This window comes from Podarcis muralis, unplaced genomic scaffold (genome assembly GCF_964188315.1).
Source record: "Podarcis muralis unplaced genomic scaffold, rPodMur119.hap1.1 HAP1_SCAFFOLD_72, whole genome shotgun sequence".
Lineage (NCBI taxonomy): Eukaryota > Metazoa > Chordata > Lepidosauria > Squamata > Lacertidae > Podarcis > Podarcis muralis.
Genome location: NW_027554701.1, coordinates 20,802 through 46,806, shown reverse-complemented (window position 1 = coordinate 46,806; position 26,005 = coordinate 20,802). Strand labels below are relative to the sequence as shown.

At 52.9% G+C, this 26,005-nt stretch overlaps 1 protein-coding gene across 3 annotated transcripts in view; it reads right to left on the bottom strand.

Moving 5' to 3' along the window:
• NTRK1 (neurotrophic receptor tyrosine kinase 1) overlaps positions 1-24,196 on the bottom strand; it is a 32,007-nt gene extending 7,811 nt beyond the window's left edge. The window contains exons 1-13 of one of the 3 annotated variants that reach the window (XM_077923021.1): positions 23,876-24,196; positions 9,850-9,924; positions 8,891-8,962; positions 7,647-7,715; positions 6,508-6,668; positions 6,184-6,335; positions 5,783-5,909; positions 4,599-4,931; positions 4,256-4,273; positions 3,856-3,923; positions 3,277-3,379; positions 631-777; positions 92-222 (exon numbers count right to left, since the gene is read on the bottom strand). In XM_077923021.1, coding sequence (XP_077779147.1) covers positions 92-222; positions 631-777; positions 3,277-3,379; positions 3,856-3,923; positions 4,256-4,273; positions 4,599-4,931; positions 5,783-5,909; positions 6,184-6,335; positions 6,508-6,668; positions 7,647-7,715; positions 8,891-8,962; positions 9,850-9,924; positions 23,876-23,961 — 1,542 coding nt within the window. In that variant the 5' untranslated portion in view covers positions 23,962-24,196. Of the gene's footprint in view, positions 1-91; positions 223-630; positions 778-3,276; positions 3,380-3,855; positions 3,924-4,255; positions 4,274-4,598; positions 4,932-5,782; positions 5,910-6,183; positions 6,336-6,507; positions 6,669-7,646; positions 7,716-8,890; positions 8,963-9,849; positions 9,925-17,343; positions 17,683-23,875 lie in introns of those variants that run through there. The other 2 variants (XM_028710335.2, XM_028710337.2) reach the window with 2 other exon arrangements.
• Between the last annotated feature and the right edge of the window lie 1,809 nt (positions 24,197-26,005).

Here is a 26,005-nt window from a genome sequence, read left to right as displayed (position 1 = left end):
TGGCAACTGGACAAACACTTTGGAAAACCTGCCCTGAATTTAGGGAGAACTGCCACCCTCGCCTGCCTTGACAGGGGTCCATTCGACTCACCTTGACGGCCACCAGCATCTTCTCCTGAACAGAGCTGAGGTTGTAGCACTCAGCCAGGAAGACTTTGCCAAAGGCTCCCTCTCCCAGCTCCCACTTCAGGACGATGTCCCTGCGCTTGATGTGGTGGACACCTGTGCGGAGGAGAAAGGGAGCTGAGTCCAAAGTGGGAGGCTGAGAGAAACTCTCATGGGGTATGCAGAGCTCCTGAGGATCGCACCTTGGCTAACCCGCCCCATGGCCTGGCTCTCAGATACTGGCCCAGGAGAGGATGACAGAGCAGACAGGGCTGCCTGCCATCTAAAGGGTCGGGGGGGGGCATGAGGATGCCCTGCTATTTGTTCCACCGGCTAAATCCCTTTGCAGTGGGACTTTGGGGGTACATCCGCAGCTCCCGCTGGGCTTACATTGCAGCCCCCTCCCCTATCCTAGACACGCTCCATTGCCACACTGGCCCACCCCTTTCCAGCAAAATCTGCCTATGCATTGAAATACCCACATGAAGGCCCCACCCGTGCAGAAAAATTGCTCCAGGCACTCACAGGCATTGCAGAAGTACTGGGGGTTCTCGATGAAGTTGGTCTTGAGGGCGTCCAGCTTGCTCTCCGCAGAGGAAAGGGGGCTGCTGCCCCAGTTCATGAACTGCAGGGATATGGCCAGGTCATCCTCTTGCGCCAACACAGCTGACCCTGTGAGATGGAAGCCATGAGACTCTGACACAGGCACCTTCCGCCCCAGGGCAGGCCAGATGGGGTGGGGTGTTCAAAACCCCAGCTCTCTGCCTGGAAAAACAATGAGCGTGCCTACCTGGGGAGGAAGGTCTCCTGTGCTGAAAAATGCTATGCGCACACAGAGTTTTATCCCACCATCCCAAGTGCCACAGAAGAAGCAAAATAAAAAAAGCTTTTGGCATGCCCATAAATTCCCTTGTGGAGGATGGGGGGGGGGCTCAATAAATTTTAGAGTAACAAGTGAGGTCAGGCAGGAAGTTGTCTTCCCTGTGGAATCAGTGCTGGGATAGAGCTCACCTTGCCCAGCAAATCCCCCTGGGGGAACCAGTGAGGCCTCTCCCTCTGCCCTCCAGCCCTAGGCCAGGGACCAAGGCACATGGGGGGCGCCTTCACACAGGGCCTCTTGGCCAGGGAAGCTCCCTGCCTCCTGGGCTGCTGGGCAGGTGGGCCTCCTAGATGCTTTTAGCCTGATGGTAGTCAGCTTCTTCTGCAGGCCCACGAAATGCTCAAGGCAAGGCGGCAAAAGGAGCAGGAGCCCCTCCCTTCGCTGCTCTGAGTGGGAGGCATTGGCAAGGGAGCAGTAACCGGAGCGTTTAAGCCTCCAGTAATTACCGTGAGAGGGTCCATAACCAGCAAGCCTTCCCCCCCATGCATCTTCATCAACGTCAGGGCAAGGATGCCTGGCTGCAGGAGCCTGGCAGGAGTGGGGGGAGGTGGGGAGAGAAAGTGACTCGAGATCTATAGGGCTGGTGGCTGGGGAGTTGGCAGGGATGGGGGGGGGGGGCTCCAAAGGCAGAGAAAAGCCTGGAGAGTCAACCTCAGAGTCAGCCAAATGGCATGTGCAAAGAGGCAGCCTCCTCTTCCAGGATAGGCGACCAGATCCACCCCACAGAAAGGAGCAATAGGAAGCCACTGGGCTCCATCCTGCTCTGCATTCTCGACAATGACCCACAGCAAGCAGGGAAGCCAGCAGGGATTGAGCTTGGGACCTACCATGGAGTTCCAGCCTTTCTTCCTAGAAAGACCCTGCAGGCCTCTCTGGCATCTGACTCTCTGTCAGCTCTCCCCACTTGTAAGCTGCCCCCCATGGCCAGTCTTAGAAACTGGGGTAGGAATGCTAGGATCCATGTGACCCGTGGGACCCAGGTTGTGGGCATCAAAACAAAATGTCTAGGTGCCTTTTTTCCTTTTTTTGCTGCCACACTACCAGACCAGGCAGCCCTGCAGCAAAAAATAAAGATGCTGAGGGTGAATCGGGGGGGGGGGGAGGGCACTTTCAGCCAGTGCTCACGTCACCAGCACCCAGAAACTCACACAAACCCCGATGATCTGAATGCAGCCCTCTCCCTCTGGGGGCACTGCGGTGGGGGTGGGGTCACAGTGAAGAGGCTGGTCTTGCAGCCCACCCTCAGTTCAGTAGGCACAGGCCCATCCACCCAGCCTCCGCCATCCACGGCCGGCAGGTAGCCAGTCCAACTGGGCGGGGGCTTTGAGCTCTGCCCCTGCTGCTGCTGCTGTGACATCTGGCTGCACAACAACAAGTGTCTGCTTCTCTGCCCCCCCTCTCCCCACCCCTCCCTGCTGCCATTCCTGCCCCCCTGGGGGTGATCCAGGCAGATCAAACCCATTTACAGCCTGAATCAATTCCAGCAGTGAATTAGCAGCTGATGCCTGCCTGAAGGGGGAGGGAGAGGAAGGCTAATGAAATGGGGGAGGAGATGGAGGGAACCAGCTCAGCCTCCACCACCTTCCATTCCCCAAGCGGGGTGCAGCTCCCTTGCTCCCCGCAGCACAATAATTCAGGTGGCCAAGGAAGGGTGGAGGTAGCCACTGCAGACCGTGTGGTTGGGAAAGGTCTGCAATGAAATCTCAGAGAGGCCAAAGTTGGGGGTGAAGCACAGCTTCTCATGGAAAGTGGGGGGGGGGGGGACATCCAGCCGCCCCGGGACTTGGTTGCTCCTGCTTCCTCCTGTCCTTCCAAAGAGCAGGTGTTGGTATAACAAAGGCCAGGGCTCTGATTAGTATCTATTTAGCCACAGTAGCTCAATGGAACCTCCAGCTTCAGAGATAGTCTATCTTTTGAGCTCCAGTTGCAGGACAATAAGCAGAGGGAGGGAGGGGGCTTCTGTCTCTTCAAGCCTTTCTCATGGGCTTCCCAAAAGCACCAGAGGAAAGCAGGTGCTAGCCCTGTGCTTACACTATGGCTCCCTAGAGCTTCCTCTGGGTCCCTTCCCCACCGTGAGCCCTCCTGACACCCAGCCACAGGAGCCACAGGCAGGCAGGTCACGCAGAGGAAGGAGAACCGCCCCTGTCCTGGTTCCACTGGCACAATGGAAGCCTTTTGTTTGGGTGCTGAGCAAGACCCCTGGTCCCGTTAGCAGCTGGCAAAGGGGGTGGAGAGGAGGGAGGCACCCACACCTCAGAGGCCGAGCAGGAGGAGGGCTGAGGGGGGCTTACGGTTAATTCCGAACTTGGAGTGCTGCCCACACTTGTTGAGGATGATCAGCATGATGGAGAGGAAGAGGCAGGCACAGACTGCCAGGACCACGGCCACCGAGATCTGGAGGAGGAACAAGGGAACCATCAGTACCCCAGAAAAGCCAAAGGGTCCATCCAACCACAGTGGCCAACCAGGTGCAGGAAACCGGGTGCACAAGCAGCCCTCTCCCTGCCAGTGGGTCAGATGTGAGGAGCTGCGAAAAAGCCCTTCAATGGCCGTCTGGCCTCAAGGCCCAAAGGAGCAGGCAGAGCTGACAGCACACCAGAGCCGGGCAATTTCTGTCCTGTGTCCAGGAACTCCTGCCTGTGGCCTCCTTTGTTGTCATTTTGCACATGCCTTCCTTTAACATCAGCTCAAATGTTCTCGGCTGCGCAGGTCCCCACCCGGCCTGCTTGGCTCATATGAAGCCCTGGGTGAGATCCATGTGCCCAACCGGCAAAGCTGGACGGGCCGCTCTGTAGCCATGGCTCCACCCTCACTTATGTAAGCCCAGACCTGTGCCCACTTGCCCCACATAGCTGGTCGCCAGGCCTCACCCCAATGGTGTGCTCCTCAGGAGTCTCCACTGGCCCTCCACGCTCAGTGCTGTTCATGTCACCTTTTCCTGGGGGCAAAAGAAGAAGCAGGAGAGGGAGGTTACGCCGTTCACTCAGACTTCACATGGAGGCCTCCAGGATGCAATCCAGATGGCCCCACATCTGTCAGGGGCCTCCTTGGGGTCTGCCTCTCCTGGCACAGATGTACCCTGACTAAGATGGACGAGACAAGGCACAAAGACAGTTTTGCCACTCCTGAACTCCAAAGCTGCAGCTCAGTGGCTCATTTCTCATGCTGAGGTAGGTGTCTTCCCCCCACCACCATCTAGGGTGTTCTGTGGCCCCCTTCTCCCCCCAGCCCTGTTGCAAAGGGACCTGCACATTCTTCCCAAATACTCACCCACTGGCGATAGGGAAACTAAGGCAGCAGTAAAAAGAAATAAGAGGAGGGAGACCTCAGTTAGCCTCTGGAGGCCACAGTTGCAGATACCCCACCCCTTGGTGACCCACAAGCACAGTTGAGGAGTGAGGGAGCTGGTGTGGCTGAGCCCCATGCCCGCCATGGGTGTTCCTGCCCCATTTCCCCCATCCAAACCAAAAGAGGGATCTTTTCTCCAAAGCCAGTGCAGCAGCCAGGAGCCGACTTCAACTGCACAGCAGGTCCATCCACCTCCTCCTCCTCCTCCTCCTCCTCTGGTTTTAAGGCAAGCTTTGGGGTCACCTCACAGGAGAGAGCCCCGTACCAGGAATGGGATCCTCTGGACGAATGCCCACCCCAGGGGGGTCCATGAAGTGCTGGTAGGTGGTGCAGGAGTCGTTGCCCAGCTCGTTGCGCACCAGCAGTGTGTAGTTGCCATTGGAGACATGCGTGGGGTTGTCGAAGTTCAGGCACCCATGGACCTTTGTGGTGTTCTTCTCAGGGAAGAAGTTGGTGCGCATGAAGTCATTCTCATGCAGGGCTTCGCCGTCCAGCTGCCACCAGATGTGGGGTGTGGGGTTGCCGTTCACAATGAAGGGGATGCACTCCTTGTGGAACTGTCGCAGGACGGAGCCCACCTCAACAATCACGGCAGGAACTGGGGAGACAGCGGGGGGTGGGGAGCCAAAGCCTCTGAGGTGGGAGCAGCCACTGTGCCCATCTCCTCTCCTGGGACCCGGGGGGGGGGGGGGGCTTCCAGTCAGGGGGCTTAATATTGCGTGGGGATTGGAAGCCACAGCAACAGCACATATTGGATTGAATGGGGATGGAGGGGGAGAGAACTTTGGATGCTGGCAACATTTCTGTGTCTGTATGAGCAGGATCCCTCCCACCTGGAAGCCGCTTAAACCCAGATCTAACTGCTGGATGAAGAGTTAAGCTAGAATTATGGGATCAGCCCAGTGACATTTTATGTTTTGTATTTCTGTTTCGTTCTTGATTTTTTTTTTTTTTAAAAAGGATTGTTACACTGTGTGTGTGTGTGCGCGCGCCTCCCAGACCATATCATTTATTTATTTTGACCTCTCATTTGCATGAAGCTCCCTGCAAGAGCCCCATAACATTCTTATGTCTGCTTTCTCCAATTGCAAAGAGCTTTTCATGTAGGGGAACATTTTAAAAAGTCACTCCCCTGCAAGACTTAGCCTGAAACAAGAGAGGCACCTCATTCTGCTGCATGTTTCAAGGTGGCCACACGTACCCTGCCCTAGGAGCCGATTCTCTGTCAGGCCCCTGCAGCCAGAAATAGCCCTTTGAGTTTCAAAGGGGCCCTCAGACCAGCAGGCCCTTCTCCAGGCTGGCTGGATGCACCCGAGAAATGGCCCTAGAGCCACCAGCCCCCTCCCCCGGAAGGGCAGCTGGTGCTGGACACCCACTCAGCCTGGGAGGGAGGCCCCTCCCAGAGGGAAAAGACCAAGAAGGCTGCAGGAGACAGATGAACTCTCTTACACGTCACATTCAGCTGGGCCACATCCTCTGCAAGTCCAGCTTCATTCTCTGCCTGGCAGGTGATATTCTGGAGGTTGAAGTCAGAGGAGACATTCCAGATCTGCAGCTGGAGTTCAGACTCAGACTTCTGCATGGACAGATGAGATGCTCACATTGAACATGTGGCTGAACCAACGAAGTTGGATAGAGAAAGGCTGGTCACACACTACAGCCCCCCCCCAGTACCCGCCCTCCAAGCCCTGCTATAAAGCTTGGAGTGACTGAGGGATAATCAGCTTCCTAGAGGAGGTCAGTCAGTCATGGACTGGACATTGCCTGTTTAGCCCCAATTCCTGTTCTCCTCCCTGGCACATGGTGGCCTCTGGGGACAAGGCCACTTGCCCATCCAGGTTGGTACTTGCCTGGGTGATGCGGGGAGGAAGGTCCATCCAGATGTTCGGCAGCAACCAGCGCACATCTGGCCGTGGCTCTCCAGTGAAGTTGCAGGTCAGGGTGACGCTCTCTCCCTCTCCCAAGGGCTCCTGGTTGTACTCAATCCAGACCCTCGGGAATTCTGCCCCAAGAGAAGGGACAGAGCAGAGGTGGCTGAAGGCAGGCTCTGGCCAGCAACATCCTGCCCCAGGGAGGAAGCTGCCTGGTGGCTCAGATGAGCCCCCAGATGTGGCACAAAACAGGGGCCATGGGGGATGGCAGAGAGGGCCCCACACAGCTCCTTACTCACTCACCACAGCCTGCAATGGTCATGTTAGCCACAGGGATCACCTTCTCGCCCTCTGCCACACAGTGAAGGGACTGGTTGCCCAAGGACTCGGCCTGCCTGCTCTCCTGCCACACCTGCAGCCACCGGAGGCGGCAGGTGCACTGGAGAGGGTTCCCGATCAGCACCCTGTGGGTGGGGGGGGGGAGAAAGGGGGGAGGTCACGGGCAGTTCAGACTCAGGCAGTGGCCCCAAACTCTGAATGACAAGCTCTACCAAACCCTGCAGAAAACTCTGAAGAGGAGGTGTGGCCATCCCAAGAGCATCCGTTTCCTCATTAAAAAACAAAAAGACCCCACCAGTTTCTAGCCCTTTGGGGAGGTTTAAAAACACGTCATGAGTGCCCCCTGGCCCTGTTGCAAGAGCTGTTTTATCCTAGCCAGAAATAGGAGGACAAAAAGTCAGCTTCCTCTCCCCTCTCCTCTTAACATGAAGTGAATCTTCAGAACTGCGTCTTGGGACAGGACAGAACTTGGAGTCATTATTCCAAATTAATGAAGCCAGAAGAAAGCAAGGGCACCACCAGGAGGGAGCTGGCGGATGACTTGGCCTGGGGAGATTCACAGCTGCAGCCCATGCAGAGACATGGATGGGGTGGGAGCAGCAGGAGGGAGGGCACTTCCTTCTGCAGGTGTAGGAATGATAGAATTGTAAATTTGGAAGGAACTGCCATCCCCTGCAAAAAAAGGAGTTTGTCAGGCATTTTACACCAGCTGAAATTCTCCTTTCCACCAAAGGAGTAGGAGTCCACCCAACATTGCATCTTTTCAGCTGGCCACCCAGCCACCACTGACCACAGTGACTCCCAGGGGAGGGTGCCTCAGTTTCTCTCCAGCAACATGATTCAAGTGGCCACAAGGGTGTTTAAGCCCTTGAAACCTTGAGGTCAGGATGCTTGCAAAGCACCAGAGCACAGTCTCTCGCTCCCCTTGTGATGCTTCCTATGAACAAATCAGCAGAGCTGCCCCCTCTTCCCCCTTGAAAAAGACCCCAAAACCTCAGTAGCACCAGCAGGAGGGCACTGCATGTGGGAAAGGGGTTTGGCCCTGAAGCACCACAGCTCTCCCAAATGCCCCGTCCAGAAGGGGCCAATGGGAGGAGACTTACAGCTCCTGGAGATGGAGGTGGTGGAAGAGCCTCCAGGACAGGAAGCGCAGCTGGTTGTAGGCCAGGTTCCTGCACGGGGACAGAGAGAAAGAGAAGCCTCGTTTGCCTTGGGATGGGCCTCTGCCTGTCTCTGCTAGTGTACGACAGGCAGAAGTTAAACAGGTGCAGGGGCTCCTGGCTGAAACTGCCCCAGGTACCGCCACCAGAAGAATTGTTAACTGCAGGCCAGCTCTCTCTCTGCTGCAGTGATTGTGTTGCTGAGAGAACCTGGGAAACAGGCCCAGGCTGAACCTTGGATGCCTGGGAGCAACGCCCCCCTCTCTTTAGAGCCTTGCAGGCTCCCTGCTGGATCAGGCCAAGGGAGCCCATCTAATCCAGCCTCCTGTCCTCACAGTGGCCAGCCAGAAGCCTCCAAGCAGGACCCGATTGCAACACAAATACTCCCCTCTGCGGGTTCCAGCAACTGGGATTCAGAAGCATTTGCTGCCTCTGACTGTGGAGGCAGAGCATGGCCCTTGTGACTAGTAGCCCTAGGGAGCTTTTTCTCCTCTATGAATTTGTCCAGTCCCCTGCTAAAGCCCTCCTGGCTGATGGCCATCATTTCAGCCAGGATCTTAACAAGGAAAGCCCAAAGAGCAGGAAGCCAGTTTCAGCCCCCCTCCCACCCCAGCTGATCTCCCAGGGCCAACAATGCCTGTTCCTCTGAGCCCCATATTGGATCTGAGCAGGAAGCTGGGGGGTGGGGTGGGGGGTGGGCTGCCAGCCGCTGGCCATGAGCTGCATGGGAGCAAATCAATATTCCCGTGTTGTACAGGGACATTAACACTAACTATGATAAACAGTGTCCTCCCAGCCCAAGGCCATAGCAAAGTTCATCTGCCCAGCAGTTTCCTGCTGCCTCCATCCACGTCACCACAATCCCAAAAAAGAACACCTTGCTAAGCAAGTCTCCAGTACTGAGCCTGAAGAACAGGAGCTCCCCTGGCCCCATCCCAACTGACGTTCCAAGCAAGGAAATTGGGAGTGGAAGGGGAATCACAAGGTAGGTGGCTGAAATTCCCAGAAACAACCCCAAGAGTTTGGTGGTGGCTGCTCCTTTGCAGCCTGAGGGGGAAATGGAGGCCCAGGGCAGAGGAGCCCAAGCAGTCCTATCCTCCCCACGAAGAGGCACAGTCTGCCCTGCACTGGGCAATGCAAAGGTGTGGACTTGGGAAGTGCTTGTGGCTGAGGAGCCAGGTACTTACACATGCGTCAGGTTCAGGCTGCCTCTGAAGGTGTCTGGTGCAATGAACTGCAGCTGTGTCCTTGAAATGGTTCTGCAACAAATGAGCAAAGTCAGTCGGAGCGCAGCTGGCCAGGAAGCCGCCACCCCACGAAACCCAAAGTCTCCGTTGCAGTGGCCTGTTTTTGCTGCAGCAACACTTCTGTACCTCCGTGCCTGTCTGGGCCCAGGAAGGCAGTGCCACCTCAGGAGAGGCAATGGCCAAATGTCCCTGGCCTCAGCAGGATGGAGCACAGGATGGAGGCAGGCCAGTCGCAGGCGGGTGGAGTGGAGAGTGCTCCTGACAGTGGGGCTCCTGAAGCCATAGTAGGGTCCTTGCCATGTATGTCAGGGGGGCTGGCAAGAGGGCAGATGGTGCTGTGTGGGGGTGGGGGTGGTGAGGCTCTTCCATGGGGCTCTCTGCCCTCAACTTAGAAAATGACACTGGAGGAATTTTCATCCTCAGCAATGGGAGGAAATTTCCCAAGACAGGTAGGAATATGGGGCAGAGTGAGGCTGTTCACTCTCTCCTCTCTGCAACCCGGCTCTGACATCATTCCCAAGAAACAGTGAAGCGCCACTGAAGCCCACCTGTGATTCAGAGAGACCTCATGGACCCTCAGGCTTAGGTACCTGCCCTGAATCTGGGGCACCTGCGCCAGGGCTCCTCCTGTTTGCTCAGCATTGGGGGGGGGGGGGGAGGCATTTCCTTCCCCTTCCTCCAAAGCTGCCTGAAATGGGGGAGGTGCAGAAGGAGGTGGGGTGGAAGCAGACCAGGAGCTGAAAGGGAAGCAAAAGCAAAGCTACACACTCTCTGCTGTGGCAGAAACGCCTCACTCTCTCTGCCCAAAGGAGAACCCTCCCCAACCACACACTTCCAGCCGCCTCCTCGGCCTCCTCACAGACCCCCCAACCGGAGCACCAAGCAGCCAAGGGACTCACAGGTTCTTCAGCTCTCGAGGATTCTTCATGTCATCCTGAGTCAAGTTTGTCAGACCAATCTGGTTCTCAATGACTCTGTGAAGGAGAGGAGCCTGTCAAGCCATATTCACGCTGTGTCATGATTAAATGCTTGCCTAATAAAAAGTCTGAATAAACATTCTTTCTACGGCACCCCGTGGGGCTCAGGAGCCCAGTTATGTCACCCCTTGCCTGCTCCCCCCTTGCACCAGAGCTGCTGAAACAGCTTATCCAGTGAAGGCCTGTGTACACATTCAGGCTTGTCGCCCCCCCCCCCAAAAAAAAAAGGTCTGTCACTGTGAAGTTGTCAAATTTTAGTTTATGGATTATTTTTATTTTATTTTTACTTGAAAGAAAACTAAAAAACCATTTATGTCCTAATAAGGCCATTTTACTAAGAAGAGGGGAAAGCAACCAGCAAGAAATTGAGCCTGAAGGGAAACATAGGAAGCCATTACCTTGTACAGTGGTACCTCGGGTTACAGACGCTTCAGGTTACAGACGCTTCAGGTTACAGACTCTGCTAACCCAGAAATAGTACCTTGGGTTAAGAACTTTGCTTCAGGATGAGAACAGAAATCGTGCTCTGGCGGCACAGCGGCAGCAGGAGGCCCCATTAGCTAAAGTGGTGCTTCAGGTTAAGAACAGTTTCAGGTTAAGAACGGACCTCCAGAACGAATTAAGTACTTAACCGGAGGTACCACTGTACTGAGATAGACTGAACTGGTCCATCTAACACAGCATTGCCTACACCGACTGGCAGCAGCTCTTCAGGAGTTGCTGATTCTGCTCAGAGTAAACCAATTGTAATACGGTAAATGGACAGTAGTAACTGGTGCATCCATTTCAGAGGGTCTACTCTGAGAAGAACTTTGTTGGCTACAACCTCATTTTTTGAGAAGCTGGGAAATGGTTGTGGGGCTTTCTGCTCTGGCCACTGAGCTGTGTGGATCTCCCTTCCCTGGCACTGCCTCTTCTCTCCCCCCCCCCCCCCCAGCACCCCTGCAGCCTTGCCAGCTTCTCCTTGAGCTCCCTCTGCAAGCGCAAGGCAGCCCCCCTCCGCTGCTGAACAGGCAAAGGCTGCATGAAGTGAAGGGAGGAGAGAAGAAGAGGCTTCAATTTCAAGACTGGCTGGCGGGGGGGGGGGGGCAGACACGGACCCCTTGGCTCTGTTGTGACAGACAGGCTGGGAACCGCAACAGAGCAGAGGATGCCCCTTGAGGGATTTCACTCACACCCAGGGCAACCTCCACTGCAGTCTCTCCAGAAAACCTCCCACGAGTATTGGGGGTATCAAAAGAAGCCCAGTGGGGCTTTGGCAATGCCCTGGGATGGACAGGCCTGCTGCAACAGAAGCCCACAGGATGTGGCCTGACAGTTTCCCTCGCACATTGCTGAATTGCACCCAGAATCTTACAAGCAAAGTGGATAGAGATCTGCTATGTTTGCTTATTCAGATACGTCTGTTCCACAGAGCTGCCCTTTCATCTCTCCCTGTTAGTGTGATGATCATTATTCCCATTTGGGGGTGGGAGGAGCAGTCCAAACTTTCTCCCTTGCACCTTTTCTGATCAGGCTGTGAGGCGTGAAGGCTGCTCTCTGCAAGACCCTTTCCACCTGGCCAAGGGGACGGGGCCCAGACTCACCCAGCTCTACTCAAGAGGCCCCTGGGAGACTGGAGGGACATCACTATGCCTGACAACAAATCCTAATTATTGGATTCTTTTGCCCTATCTTTTTGTGCTTGCTTAACAGCTGTGTCATGCTCATAATATTTTATTCTCTTGTTAATTATGCTGTTTTAAATGTGCATTTTATATTTGAAATGTTTCAGATTTTGTTTTTGTTTTGTGTTAAATATGTATTCTGTAGTTGACTTCCTTTGTAATGTTTTATTTTGAAATCTTTGAGATGGTATTTTAGTCTCCTGTTAATTGTGTTGCTTTGATTGTGTAATTTATATTTTACTTTCTTCAGAAATGTTTGATTCTGCATTGTTTTGTTGATGTTTAATATGCTGTAAACCGCTTTGAGATTTTCTTAAATGATGAAATAATAATAATAATAATAATAATAATAATAATAATAATAATACAGTAATAGTAACAACAACAACAAAAGCTGATTCACTGGTGACCCACCCAAAAGTGGTCCCAGTGGCTGCTTGGATGCAGTTTAGGCCACAACACACTCTTTGAGCTTCCTTGGATAGAAAGTGGTTTCTAGTCTAACTTATTCAAGCATATTAGAGAACTTGGAGTTGCTTAAGGAATAGGGGGCAGCAGAAAAATCCCAGAGCACCCTTCACAGCACCTTCAAGTGGGGAGGGATTTCTAAGAGAAAAGGCAAACTATTTCTAAGCCTCTTTAAATCATGTTCTGCTTCTGGTGCCACATGTGACTAATGGTCACTGGCATGACTAGTCGTCTCCCGCCTGTGAATGGGAGTGGCATCGCCCACATTTGCCCAACCTGCAGCTGGCGTCTGTCCCCCATAGATCTTCCAGGAATGTTTCTCCCAGCCACAGCCAGTGGGGGATAATTGATGGACCCTTGGAGAGAAGATTGTAATGGCCCATCAGCTGCCCTCCATTTATAGCACAGAAGATGGAGAAGAGCTATTAGCAAAGTCTCCGACAAGGAGGCCTCAGGGGCTGCAGCATCAGGGCAGGGGGACCTCCACACCCCTGAACAGCCAAGTCAGATGCAGATCACACACTCCCTTCCTCGCTCCTGCAAAGAAGTCTTTGTGTTGCTGCACCTAGAAAGGAGTTGGGCTGGCTGGCCACAGCCCTACAAGAGGCTGAATTTTCTAGCGTTCTTCAGGTGTGCATGTAGGTGAGCTCCCCATATGTCCATTAGGGTGGTATGCAAAATTTGCCAATTTAAGGGTGAACAGAATACCTGCACAAGTCAAACTGGACAGCTGGTATGGTTACAACCTCCAGTTCTAAAATCAGCATGATAATGATTAACTTTTCTCAGTTGGCTTTCCCTAGAAAGCACAAATATTAATGCACACAGATTTTCATTCTGCTGAAATCATACATTAAACAGTTTTCAGCTCTTTCATTATAAAGAATAAAATCTAACCTAAGGGAAAACATGACAAAAGCTATTGAGGTGTCGTCTTTTAAAATCCTTGAGGGTGTTCCAATAAGAGCAGTTTCCAAGTAAAGCTTTGAATTTGTTTGACTATAACGCACGCCAAAGCTACAGTTCTCTGCACATTTACCCAGAGTGCTTTCCATTGAAATAATTTTACTTTTCTGAGTAGAAGGAACCCCACAGGGATCGCGCGGGTCCCGGGGGCGGTGCACTCCCCCCACACTCCTCTTCCTCCGCCAGTGTCTCCTCCTGGATCCTTTGCTGTCACTTGGTGGTGTGGAGTGCCTTCCATCAGCTTCGGCTGGTGGTCCAGCTGTCCCTAACATCTGTTGTCTTATGCTCTGGTAACCTCTAGGTTAGATTATTCTGCAGTGTATTACACATAAGGCTACCACTTAAGATAGTTCAGAAGCTTCGAGTGCAGAATTCAGCAACTAGGTTGCTCATCTGGTCAAGATCCCTTCTCTTGATATGAATCTACTCAGACCCTGAGCTCATCATCTGAGGCCCCTCTTCATGTGCTACCTCTGCAACGTGAGAATGGGCCTTTTCTGCAATGGCTCCCCATTTTGTGGAATGTTCTTCCCATGGAGGCTTGCCTGGAACCTTCATTACATATCTTTAGGTGCCAGGTGAAAATGTTTAACCATATAAATTCTTCTTCTTCCCCCCAGGGCTTGGACTGATTAACATTCTGTGGCCTTTTAAATGTTTTTGTGGGAGGGAGAGGGGTTATTGGTTTGTTTTTGTTTATGTTTTATTATGTATTTTGTGTTCTCATTTAGTATTTTTATGTTGTGGACTGCCCTATCATCTTTGGATGAAGGGCAGTATACACATTTTTAATAATAATAATAATAATAATAGAAAAAGGCAGGGGTGGGGGCCCTATTCTTCTCACCCTCCACTCCATACCTTCCCTTTGACAAAGAGAGCACAAATACTTGGGGAGTGAGGGTTCAGAGTTTCTAAGATAGTTCAAAAAAATTGGTGTGTTGGGTAGCCTGAAAGCTCTGTGGTCAGCTTGGGCAAAAACTGAGAATTCACTTTTGGGGAAAATACGACATTTTTATGCTGCCTGATAAATTGACATTCTCAGGGGAGGACACTTATAAGTAAAAACAATTAAAATCCAAACAACATTTTAAAGCGAGAGGTAGAAAATCTACAGCAACACATCCAAACCATTTAGTGCATCCATCAAATTAAAAATGGGATCACATCTCCTGAGTTATTTGAAAGACCTGGGTGAACAGAAAGGCCTTCGTCTGGTACAAAAAGGACTAACGAAATAGATACAATTAAAAGGTGGAATGAAGTTTGTAATAAACAGGAATTGTGATTTCTTATTTCTGTGCTATTCTGCCCCCACAAAGGTGTTGGGCCTGTCTTACAAAGGTCCTTCTAGCTGCCAATTCATCTGCCTCCTCTTTGTCCCAGGCAAAATCAGAGTCAAACTGTCTCTGGACTCAGAGGATGCATTGAGGGGTCATCTCTGATATCCCTCTGGAATTTATGGGATGCATTTGAAATGTGTACTAAGTCTTTGGCTGTTGCCACATCTTGTATGAGGGACTTCCATAGGTTCTTATGGGTGTGTGAAGAATTTATTCTACCTAGTGCAATTGTCAAACAAGGTGAAGGCACCTGTTAATTAGTCTTTTCTCTAAACTGCAGCACCCCCACCCCAGCCTTCCTCTGTGCGGAAAGTGCTCCAGCCCAGAGATTGTTTCGGTTGTGCCTTTCCAGCTTGCTTTGTGTTCTCTCCTTCTGGAGCCATGACTAGGCATGGGATAACCAGAATCACTGCACCACAGATAGATAGCATGGTGTTTGTTCTGCCTGTTGGACTGTCAGCGCCATCCTTAACTATTCCCATTGCCGACACTGCCTCTTTCACAACCCCATTAAACTGAGCAGCCCCCCCCCCCTGCACTCTTGGACTAACTGAGACACCGTTAGGCTACCATCTTGGCCATGCCAGCATTAAAACAGTTCACAGAGGGAGAGGGATGGATGCCAAGCTGGGATGAAGGCGAGAGGAAGGGGACTCCTCTAGCATCCTTTCCTGGGTGGTTTTTCCAGGAAACAGTCTCTCTCTCTCTCTCTCTCTCTCTCTCTCTCTCTCTCTCTCTCTCTCTCTCCAGGCAGGGCTGACGCACTTTCCCATCCCCGCAGCAAAGGGCGAGGTGGGGGCAACACTCCTCAGGGGAGTCAGAGTTGCCCGCAAACACATCGTGAGCAGCCAGGCTACTTCCTGGACCTGAGCTGGCATCAGCCAGGGAGTCTCTAGGAAAAGGATCGGCAGCCTTGAGGCCCAGACGGGCTCCCAGTAGGACGACTGGGACCAGGAGGAGCAAAAGAGCAGCGCATTTCATTGAGCAATATTACTTATCACACTGTGAAGTAATATTGGCTAGGGAAGCTAATGTGTTTGGGCGGTAGTGGATCCTGGATGTTGTCTGCAGATGTTGCACAGCTAAACTACAGATTAAGCTACAGATGTTGCACAGCTAAAGCCACTAGGCATGCCTCCCCCTCCCCAGCAGCCGTTGCCATGTCCTGCTGCTTCCTACCCTTTACCTTCCTACCGCTCGGCCAGCCTATCATTGCCCTTTGCTCAGGAGCCCCAGAGTATTTGGAGACTGCGGCTTCTCCCGCCGCCTCTGTCCGTCCCTCGGCCGCTGGCCGGCCGCCCTCCCCCAGTGAAGAAGCCAGGCTGGCCCTGCCTGCCTCTGTCCGGCTCGCCCCTCGCTGGGCTTAACCGCAGGTCCCTCTTGGGGCCGGTTTATGACGGACAGAAGCGCAGCAGTCCCCGTCCAAGTCCCATTGTAAGGAAGTGGCTTGGAAAGGCTCGCTGACATCCTCCGACTGCAGGGCTGCCGGTCCACCTCTGAGCCGCTCTGGAAGCACTCCTGGCCGAAGGAGACGCAGCCATAGTCCGAGGGCCGCAGCGAGCAGGTCGAAGTTGCTCCTCGCTTGGCCAGAATAATAGATTCGTAGAATCGCAAAGTTAGAAGGGACCCCGAGGGTCATCTAGTCCAACCTCCTGCAATGCAGGAATCTCAGCTAAAGCATCCATGACAGATGGCCTTTCGACCTCTGTTTAAAAACTTCTAACACCTTCGAGGGAGTCCACTGTCGAACAACTCTTCCCATCAGAAAGTTCGTCCTGATGTTTAGTCGGAATCTCCTTCCTGTAACTTGAATCCATTGGTTCGGGTCTTAGCCTCCGGAGCAGGGAAAAACAAGACAGGAGAAGAGGCACCTCGGCAGAGAGGGCAGCACCAGGCAGGCATGCACGCACGCAGTAGCCTCTCTCTGCCCCTAGTACTCTGCTCACTGTCCCACTTGCCCCAATTCAGCTTTCTCAGTTTCTGTCTGCGTATTGCGAGCCTCTCCTGAGTTTTGCTACCATGTCGGAATGAGCATCCCGTGCCTTTAAGCGTGGGCATTGCACACGCAGGGGTTTCTTCGGGAGGGGGGGAAACTGGAGCTGTGATGTCGTGGGCCGCCCCTCCCCCCATTATCCCATACAAGGACGTGCCTGTTGTATAGGAGAAGAAAGGTGCGTGTGTGCTTGGAGGGAGGGAGACGCCTGCGAAGACGGTAGGAGAGGAGAGAGCGCACCTGTTTGCGCAAAGGGACAGATCACTTTAAGTCGCCCCCCCCCCCCAATCCCAATTCCAAGTAGGCTGCATTCGCTTTTTCCAACAGGAGTTGCGATTTTGGTCCAATAATAAAAAGCTTAAACCTATTCTTTGATGTTAAGATAATGCTATTCAGAAGATGTAATAGAAAATTACTGTTCCATGCCGGTTCTATTTCCATTCAAGGAAGTGCTCAGTGGAGGCGCCTACCCAAGGTGAGCGCCTTCCTAAATAGTGCTGTTCTCAGGTGGCATTTTGGTTCTGGGTTCTCCACCCCTTAAAGATTTCACATGGGGGGGGTCATCATTGGGGAGAGGCTTATTCAAACTCATCTTGTGCTGTAAGAGCATGCAGTGGGTCAAGATGTGCATACACTTGCCCCCCAAATCTATTGTATAGACGTTTATTTAGGGTGGGTGTGTACATCTCTGATTTTTTAAAAATAAGGCACAACTTAGATACTAGATTCGCATTCTCTCACTTTTAGGAAGATCCCTTAAACCTCTACCGGCTCCCTGTGATCCTAGAGATGTTTTCCCCCAGCTTGCTTTGCAAGAAATGTGTCAGTCAGAGGTCCAAATTCTCTGGAGGCAAAGGCACCCCAACTTCGGCTGCGCCCTTCTACTAGGAACTCATGGAGGAGTTAGGCAGGAGTTGCAGAACCCCATCCCGTTCCCATCATACCTGCCCACAGGCAGCCGCCCCCGGGCAACACTCACATTTCTGTGAAGTTCTCCAAGCCCCGCAGCTGCGCCAAGTTCTGGATGGTGTTGGGCTCCTGGCAGAACAAGGTGTTCATGTAGCACCTGCACTGCTCCAGGCAGGGCGAGGCGGCGCTCCGAGGCAGGAGCAACCCGGCCAGGCAGAGGAGCATCCCTGCACAGCCCCAGAGCATCCTTCGCCCACGGAGAGGCATCCTCGGCTGTCGGCTCAGAAAGTCCCGCGGCTCCCCATCCGCTACCACCCAAACAAGCAGCCTCGTCCGGCCCGGTTCTGCTCTCTCGCTGAGCCTCTTCCTTTCTTGTAAGTCATGGACCATATGCACGCACTCTCTCACAGACACACAATTGCTCATTTCCCAACCTCAGAGGGCGGAGTTTGCTCCAAGTCCTCCTCCAACAACACAGAACCCCTCCCTCTCCAAGCGAGTGACCGCCTGTCTCAGTGGACACAGCAGCGAGAGCAATGGCCACGTGGATGTGCCTCTTCTCACCCTGGAGCACAGAGGAAGGGAGAGGAGCTCCTGTGGCCCCAGCAGCCTCCTTCCAGGGTGCCCTTCTCGCCGGTGGTCGCGGTTGGCCCTAGTGCCCGGTGGGAGCTTGGAAGGAGCGCGCGCGAGAGAGAGCAAGACCATCACCGCCTGCGGGAAAGCTGCTGGAACTCAAGCCGCCTTTGAACCAGCACAGACGTGACTCCTCGCATGCTCAGAGACTATTTCTTTTTTGTTACCGGAAACTCAAGTTGTAAAGAGTGGAATGGACACCAAGCTCACCCCGCTCGCCCCACTATGCATGAGTATCACTTTCGGCCGCCCCGGCTTAACAATGTCTTCATGTGAGAAGCGGCACCGGGCTGCTGGAAGCAGTTCTGCAGACCCTTGCGCTCGTGGCCAGGTGGTGTCAGGAAGGAAACTGTGGAGACTCAGGGACACCGCGAGAGGAGCTGAAATGCAGGACCTAAAGGGATGGAAGTAGGAGCAGCAGTGTCGGCAGAAAAGGGGGTTTGGGGCGGGGGTGGTGGTAGGAGAGACAAACTGGTTGGGGAAAACAGGTGCCTTCAGGTGGGGGAATCTTTAGGGATGCAGAAAAACTTGGAGGCTGAGCTGCAGAGCGGCGAGGAGTTGGGTGAGGAAGGTTCCCTCTCATGTTGGGGTGTGGTTCCTGTGTGTATGGCTCTGGAGGGTGCAGACTCCTCCCTCTCCTTAAAGGTTATGGGCCTTAGGACATCTGTTCCTTGCCAGTTTCAGCGCCTTCTGTGCCCCCTCCCTTGCCCTCAGGGCTGCCAAGAGATTAGCAAATCGATTGATTAACTGCCCAGCATCTAACTGATTAATCAATAAACCAACCAACACAATTTAAATGCATTTACATGCTGCAACACCTCAACTTTATAATGATGCTGCGAGAAAGGAGCGGTTTGGTAACCAACGCTTTCCCTTCTTAAAAAATTCTAACAAAAAACTTTCATTTCTCTCCTCGCCTCCCACTATTTGAATAGAAGCCCGGTACGTTCCTGCTATTATCTGAACCGAGTCCCTGGCGGGGATAGAGGAGGCTATGGAGGAAAATAGATGGCTAAGCGGAAGAGGCAACGGAGCCTGCTGGCTACTGCAAACCACGGGTGCCAACTTGAAAAAATATGGAGGGGGGAGGCATTGGCGTGGCCAGGATTTATGTGGGCGGGGGGGGGGCTGAATCATCTGCGACGCAGTTGGTCAGTTAGTTAAGCATTTTTTCTTTTCTTGATTTAGGGGGGCAGCTGCCCCCTGCCCTCCCTTGGCTACTCATAGGAACAGGTAAGTCCCGTCCCACCTCACAAGACATGGCGCGCGTGCACCATTTGAACAGCAATGAATGACCATCAACATTTTAGGGCGGACGGCCCCCGCAAATATTTTACTGGGGGGTGAAGGGACCTCGGCCCCGGGAATTGGCTCCTACTCTGCAGACCGTCCCTCCCACCACCCTGATGAAAGTGTCCCTGAGCACGTGTAGAGTAAATTTCCATTCCATAAATGAAAGGAGACGCCACTCTGTGGAGATTTGTTGATTTTATTTATTCAATCACTGTACTGTATACCCCGCTTGATTGTAGAAAACCTCAAAGCAGATTGTAAAAAGAATAAAGCAGTAATATTATTAGTAAAAACCATTAAAAAAAAACTAAAAGCCAGCGACGAACAACAAACACCCCAGCAATCTGAATAGCAGCAGGTGCCGAAAGGAGCGCAGGGAAAGCGCCTGCTGAAAACATTTTGTTTAGACGAGCCTGTCCAGATATTCAGATTGCTGGTATGTTTTTTTGCTCGCCGCTGGTTTTTAGAGCGCTTGGAGGGAGATCCAGAGGAGATCTATTTCTTACAAATGCGGAGTGAGTATTGCACGGCACCTGTAACAGCGCCGGTTCCGCATGAGGTACGGGACTTCCAGATCGAGGGTTGCATTTTGCTTCCGATACTCACTGGAGCCCCAGAACCGTCTTCTAGAGTGGCTGGGAGAGGGCAAGCAGATTAAACCTCGGGTTAATGCCCCCCCCCCACGTCCTTCCTCATCTCATTCCTGACTTCAGCTAAGCTTCCTGCCCACCTGCCCGCTCGCCTCCCCCTTTGTCGGGATTTGCCAAGACACAGCAAAGCGGGGAGACCTCGAAGGGCTGCTGAGAACATTACGGGGCCCCAGGGAGCCTTCGGCTTCTAATAAGGAAGGTCTTTATTTACTGATGGCTCCTCTGAAAGTGGGAACAGATGGGATCCTGGAATAGGGGGGACACATGCGCCCACCACCACCTCCTGGGAATAAAGGGGCGCATTAGACCGACCAGCAGCATCCCTTCGAGCAGGACCTCAAAACGCCTGCAAGTTTATTGCTTCACACAGGGAGCGAAGACTCGCATTTGAACCACCACCAGCAGGAATTATGATCTGAAATCCCTCCAGTAAATACACAGAAGACAGGGAGGGAGGGAGGCCAGTGTAAACCTTTTCCTTCCAGCCTTAACATCACCATCAGCCTTCGAGGTTAGAGCATCAGGATCGCACCAGAGTCAGTCGGATCACTGGGGCAGTTGCGTGTCGCTCGCCACCGGCTGCAACGAGGCCTATTCAGTAGAGTCTGATAACATTCGCAAAGCCTTCCCCACGTACCACTCCGTACATAGCAACAGGCATGGGGGTGGGGTGGAGAGAAGATTGGGGAACTGCCTTTCCCCAGCAGCAACAGAGACCTCTGCTTGAACGCTGAGAAACAACAAATGCAGCAAGAAACTAAAGCAATTCTTCGAGTCTCTGGATCGTGCGCAAAACACTTATTGCATGAATGAAAAATGTGTTTGGGCTCCTTTAATATCTTTGGAAAGCTGCATTTTAGTGCCTCTCCTTAATTTCGACACATTCTGATATCAGAAAGTCCCTTATTGGGGGATGAGCTTTGAAGCCTTCTTGAACTGGCCAGCAGAGGGCGATATGGAATTTCGTTGTCATAGACTGTGAGGCGGGGACGGAGGGGCGAGGAGGGAAGGGAAGAGTGAAAGGCGCACAGGGAATAATTCCGGCTTGCTACTTTACAGCAGATGGCTCTGAAAGCACTTTGCAGCAAGCACTTCACCTTCATTAAAACAAAACGGGGGCAAATTAAAAACGAATCCGCGGAAGTGCATTTGGAGCCCCCGGGAAAACAGTTCCACGTGTCATCGTGTTCCTAGTGTTCGTTGTCCTCCTCAGCTGAGAGAAATCTCTCTTACTCTGGAGGCAGAGGAAGGACAGTGGCGTAGCGTGGGGGGTGCAGGGGGGGCCGGCCGCACCGGGCGCAACATCTGGGGTTAGGGCAAATCCACAGGTTAGGGGGCGCAAATCCATGGGTTAGGGGGCGCAAATCCACGGGTTAGGGGGCACAAATTACTTGCCTTGCCCCGGGTGCTGACAACCCACGCTACGCCACTGAGGAAGGAAACGCGCATTTGGTGCAAAAAGAGACAAAACGTATGGGGAAAGCCTCAGCCTCAATCGAAGTCCATTTTTGCAGCATCAGGAACTTGCAGCCAGGCCTCACCTCTGAAGATCCGTATGCAACATCTGTGATGAAACATGACAGGTGGGTTTTCTCTAATGAAAAGGTGAATGCCAGTCCTGTGTTGCAGTGCCGGATTTACATATAAGGTAAACTAGCTATAGCTTAAGGCCCTACTCTCTTGGAGGCCCAAAAAAAGTTTAAAGGGGGGAAAAACCCCCAGATGTTCATTTCCAAAATATAAGATAAAAAACAAATAAAATAAAACCTACATACAACAAGAATGTTTTGTGTTGTGTATGGACCTATTAAATTTCCATATAGCATATATTCAATACAAAAAACAGCGACAATTTGTTGTTGACAAGGACAGCTGGACATATAAAGGGCCCCATTACCTTCAGTAGCTTAGGGTCCCATCAAACCTCAATCCGACCCTGCCTCTGTGCATGTGTGTACACACATTTCAGAATGGCATCATCATCAAGGTGGTTTGGGGATGCCACCTTGGATTTTCTGACATAGTGTCATAGAACCAGTGCTTTTTTTCTGGGGGGACACGGGGAGATGCTGTGGCTGTAGACTGAACTTTAAATGGTGCAAGATCCTAGCATATCTCAGAAGTTGCCTAGGAAGCTGTATTGTCTACACTGGCTGGCAGCAACCCCCCAGGATTCCAGACCCGGCATCTTCCCAGCTCTACTTGGAGATGCTGCCAGACACAACCTGGGACCTTCTGCATGCCTTCCGTGACAAAGATCACACCCCTAATAACAATTCGATCCAATACCAAAAAGTCATAATAAAAACATAACTTTAAAACAAACAACATACCAAGTAAAACAATATTCATTAATACTGAATACTCAATAATCCATTAGAATAGTAAAATTAAATATCTGCACATAATAATCGAACAGTTTACACTTAACAATTACAGTAAAGAATGACTAAGCTATAATCAATAAAAAAGACAGCAAGTCACAATGCATAAAATACCACCAAACATACAAGCATGTCATGCTCTAGTAATTTCTCCATTTGCAGGATTCCTTTGGGAAGTACCTAAACAGAGCACCAGTCATGGATCAGCAGAAGAGGTAGCAGCAAGCAGCAAGCTGGAAAGTAGTCAGAGAAGACATGGACTTAGATCCCAGGTCCTGGTGGTGGAGCAATGAGGAACGGTTAATAATAATTTAAGCGACTTAGTGCCTGAAGTGAACAGAAATATCTGGTTGGCGTGAAGCTTTACGGTGTTGTTGTCATGTCTGGGACATCATGTATACTGTCGTTTTGTATTTTTATTTCCCTCTGCACTGCCCGGTCCTCAGTGAGCCTGACTCTTGCCTTTAATATATAACTGTAATTTATTTATCTCACAACTAACCTGCAGCTGTTATAAAATGTTATAAATTGATATACATTACATCTCCTCATACTGTAAAACCCTAACCCGTTTAGGGCTTTAAAAGTCAGAACCAACACTTTGAATTGTTTTACTTCCTTTGCCATATAGCACAGGGTTATTTACATCTGTCTTGTTTGAGACCTCAATGTCTATTTTTCTCTTCTCTCACCCATCTCACCAAAAGCAGCAGGGGATCAGAGATCTGAACTAAGAAATCAGGGGTGTAGCACGTTGTAGCAGTGTACCTATGGCCCTGGTTTTGCGGTGGCACTGGCGTGGGGCGCCTGGGTCGTGCCCAGGGCCATAAGTAGGGGGTGGTGAGGAAGGGCCCCGTTAAGGGCTTAGGCGAGGGGCCCCCGCAAAATCTGTTCCGTGCGGCACCAGAGGCCGCCCCCTCGATCGGGAGAACTTGCGCGCGTGGCGGGCGCCTCTTCTTGCTGTTTGAGCAGACAGCGAAGGAATGAGTGGGTAGGAGGGGGCGCGTGAGGGAGGGAGAGAAGCAAGGAAGGAAGGTGGGTGTCCTCTCGGGGTGCAGCTACCGGAGCCGGGGAAAGGGCGTCGGTAAGGGAGGCCAGGCACCACCCGAGCGCGTTCCAGAGCACGCTCCAGACCCTGTTGGAAGGATACGGAGGAGCAGCCTCTCTCGAAGTCCAAAGCGGGAGCCCCAGAGTGGAAAGATATAATTTTTGAAATCAGAATTATCAGAGTGCCTCTGGGCATGTGTAGATTGTTCCTCCCGAAGCAGAAAGAGGTCCGTCTCCCGCTTTAGGAGAAGGGCGAACGGTTCCGTCTAGGCCTAGGGTAAAGGTGGCGGTGAGAGAATGTGTGTGTAGAGGCGGAGCTAGCTGTTCCTGCAGCCGGAGCGGCGCACATGTTGTGCACGAGGGGCGCGGAGGGGAGGGCGGGCACTGCCCGCGGCGATGTCACACCTCCCCATGACGGGGCGCGAAAACCCCACCTTACCCCACTTCCTCCGACATTGTGTGTGTGGCTCCCCACCACCTGGTAGCCTAGGGACCTCGTCTTCCTCGAAAGAAAGAGGAGAGACGGAAAGAAGAGGCAACTTGTCCGTGGCTAGGGGGCGGAATCTGGAAGGTTCTGCCAGGGGTTGAAGATTACCTGGCTGCGGCTCTGGGTACGCACCAAGTGCCGCGTCCACTGGCCGGGCTTCCGGCTGCGGGGCGGGCAGGTGGGTGAGGCAGCATGGCCCTGCTTGGCTCCGGTGCGGGATAGGGTCGCTCTCGCCCTGTTGGCGGCGAGGGTTGGGGTGCTGCAGCAGGATCCTTCACCCTCTGTACTCCGAGTCCCGCCCTCTGGTTCTCACGTCTGCTCGTCTCCTCGCGCGTCAGGGAGACTGGAAGGACTGAGACACAGCTGTGCTGGGCAGCCCACAGGTATGGAGGGTGCTCTTAACTTCAGAATAATAGGCAAGGTGAGGGTGGGGAGAGAATAAAGTGTTTCTGCGGGAGGAGCATAAAGCAAGGGGAAAGCGAAACTGATTTGGACCTATGGAGAATGGTGAACGGAAAGCCCAGGCCAATCTCAGATTGTTTGTGCGCTTCAATGGCGGCCTCTGGAGGCTGTAACAGGCAAGATTCCTGGCAAATCCCTTATTTCAGGCGCTAATGGTTCCTCGTGGCCCTTCTGAGAAGTCGAGAGCCCTCGGGTTCTGTCTTGGGCCGACTGTTCAATGTTTGCAAAAGCATTGGGTTAGGGTTAGGGTTAGGGTTAGGGTTAGGGTTAGTGTCAGGGCCGCCTCAGGTCCCAGCTCACAAGAGACCAACGCCAAGTCCACTTTATTTACAAAAGTCTTTATTGAAGTACATTGTTTGTTCCACAGCCAAGGCGCGCAGCCCCACGTCTGTTACGCTTAGACCGCTGAAGTCCCCTCTGAATCAGTCCCGCCTCTACACCAGTTTAAGAGGCTTGTGCTGGTCCACCTCTTCCTGTCCTTCCTTTTCCGCAGGGTCTTTCTGCCCCCCTGGGTTCCTCCCCTCCTGGATTCCCCTGACGCCGAGTCCCCAGACGCCTGCTCCCCCCTCCTCCGTGCTTTGGGACCAGGCTCCTCCTCCGGGCTCTCCGCATTTCCGCGCGCCTCCACATTTGAACTTGGCACGCGTTCGCTACCTCTGACCTTCCTCTTGACAGTTACACTACTCTCTGTACTACTCTCCGCCCCTTCCGGCAGGACGTCTTGCCCCGATCCCCTTCCCCCCTCTGCTTCCTGTTCTGCTTCGTCTGTCACACTGGGAACTCCACCCTCTTCACTCCGTTCCGGCGGGGAAGCCGGCCCCGATCTCCAACTCCCACTCGGGGTTCCCCTGCTGCTCCCCTGCTCCTGACGAGTCCCCCCTGTGACTCCCCTTGGCCTGACCAGGGGCGCCCCCTTTTGGGAATCCTCCGATTCACTTGAAAGACTCATGGAAACCCTCAAGTCATTGTCATCCTCCTCCTCCTCGTTCCGGGATTCTTCCCCCTCGCTCTCAGTCTCCTCCCTCATCTGTGCCTCTCTCCCTGAACCCCTGACATCCATCCCCCCCTCGAAGCCCCCCCTTCCCCCCTCCCGCCCGTCGGGCGCAGCTTTTGGGAGCCGCGTCTCTGCGGGGGTAGATGCTGGATACAGTTCGTCTACTTCGATTTCCTCTGCTTCCAGCTCAGTGTATGTGTGCTCGAACTCGGGTTCTTCTCCCAAAGTGTTCTCGGTCTCCTCTCCCATTGTTACTTCGTCCGGTGCTGTTGGCCAAGGCCCCTCCCTCCACCTCCTGTGCCAGTCCTCCTCTGGTTGCTCGTCCCACCAATAAGAGGGTTCCGTCTCCACCCCCGAACACGATCCCCTGGGAGGGCTCGATTCTGGCGTTCCCTCCTCCGCAGAAGAAAACCCCCGGAAAGTGCTGGCTGAAAGTGTGGGCGTAAAAAGCCAGTCGTCAAAGTACTCGGCTGGCATGGGCCTGTGTGGGAAAAGGGCATGGAACTCGTCCTTGAGAAGAGGCTCGTCCAAAGCGTAGTCCGGCACCCAACTGTTGGCGCTGGCTGGGGTACCCTCTCTGGCGAGAAAATATTCTACTCCCTCTTCCCCCCATCTTGAGTCCAGAATCTCTGTGACCTCGTTGAGTGGTTCGGCCCTAGGTGACCTCCCCCTCTTGGGTGACTCTCTGCGTGGGTCTGGTGCCGTCCCTGACTCCTGAAATCTGTGTGGGGCCTTGTAGGGGGTGAGCACCGACCTATGAAAGACCGGGTGCATTCTGGAAC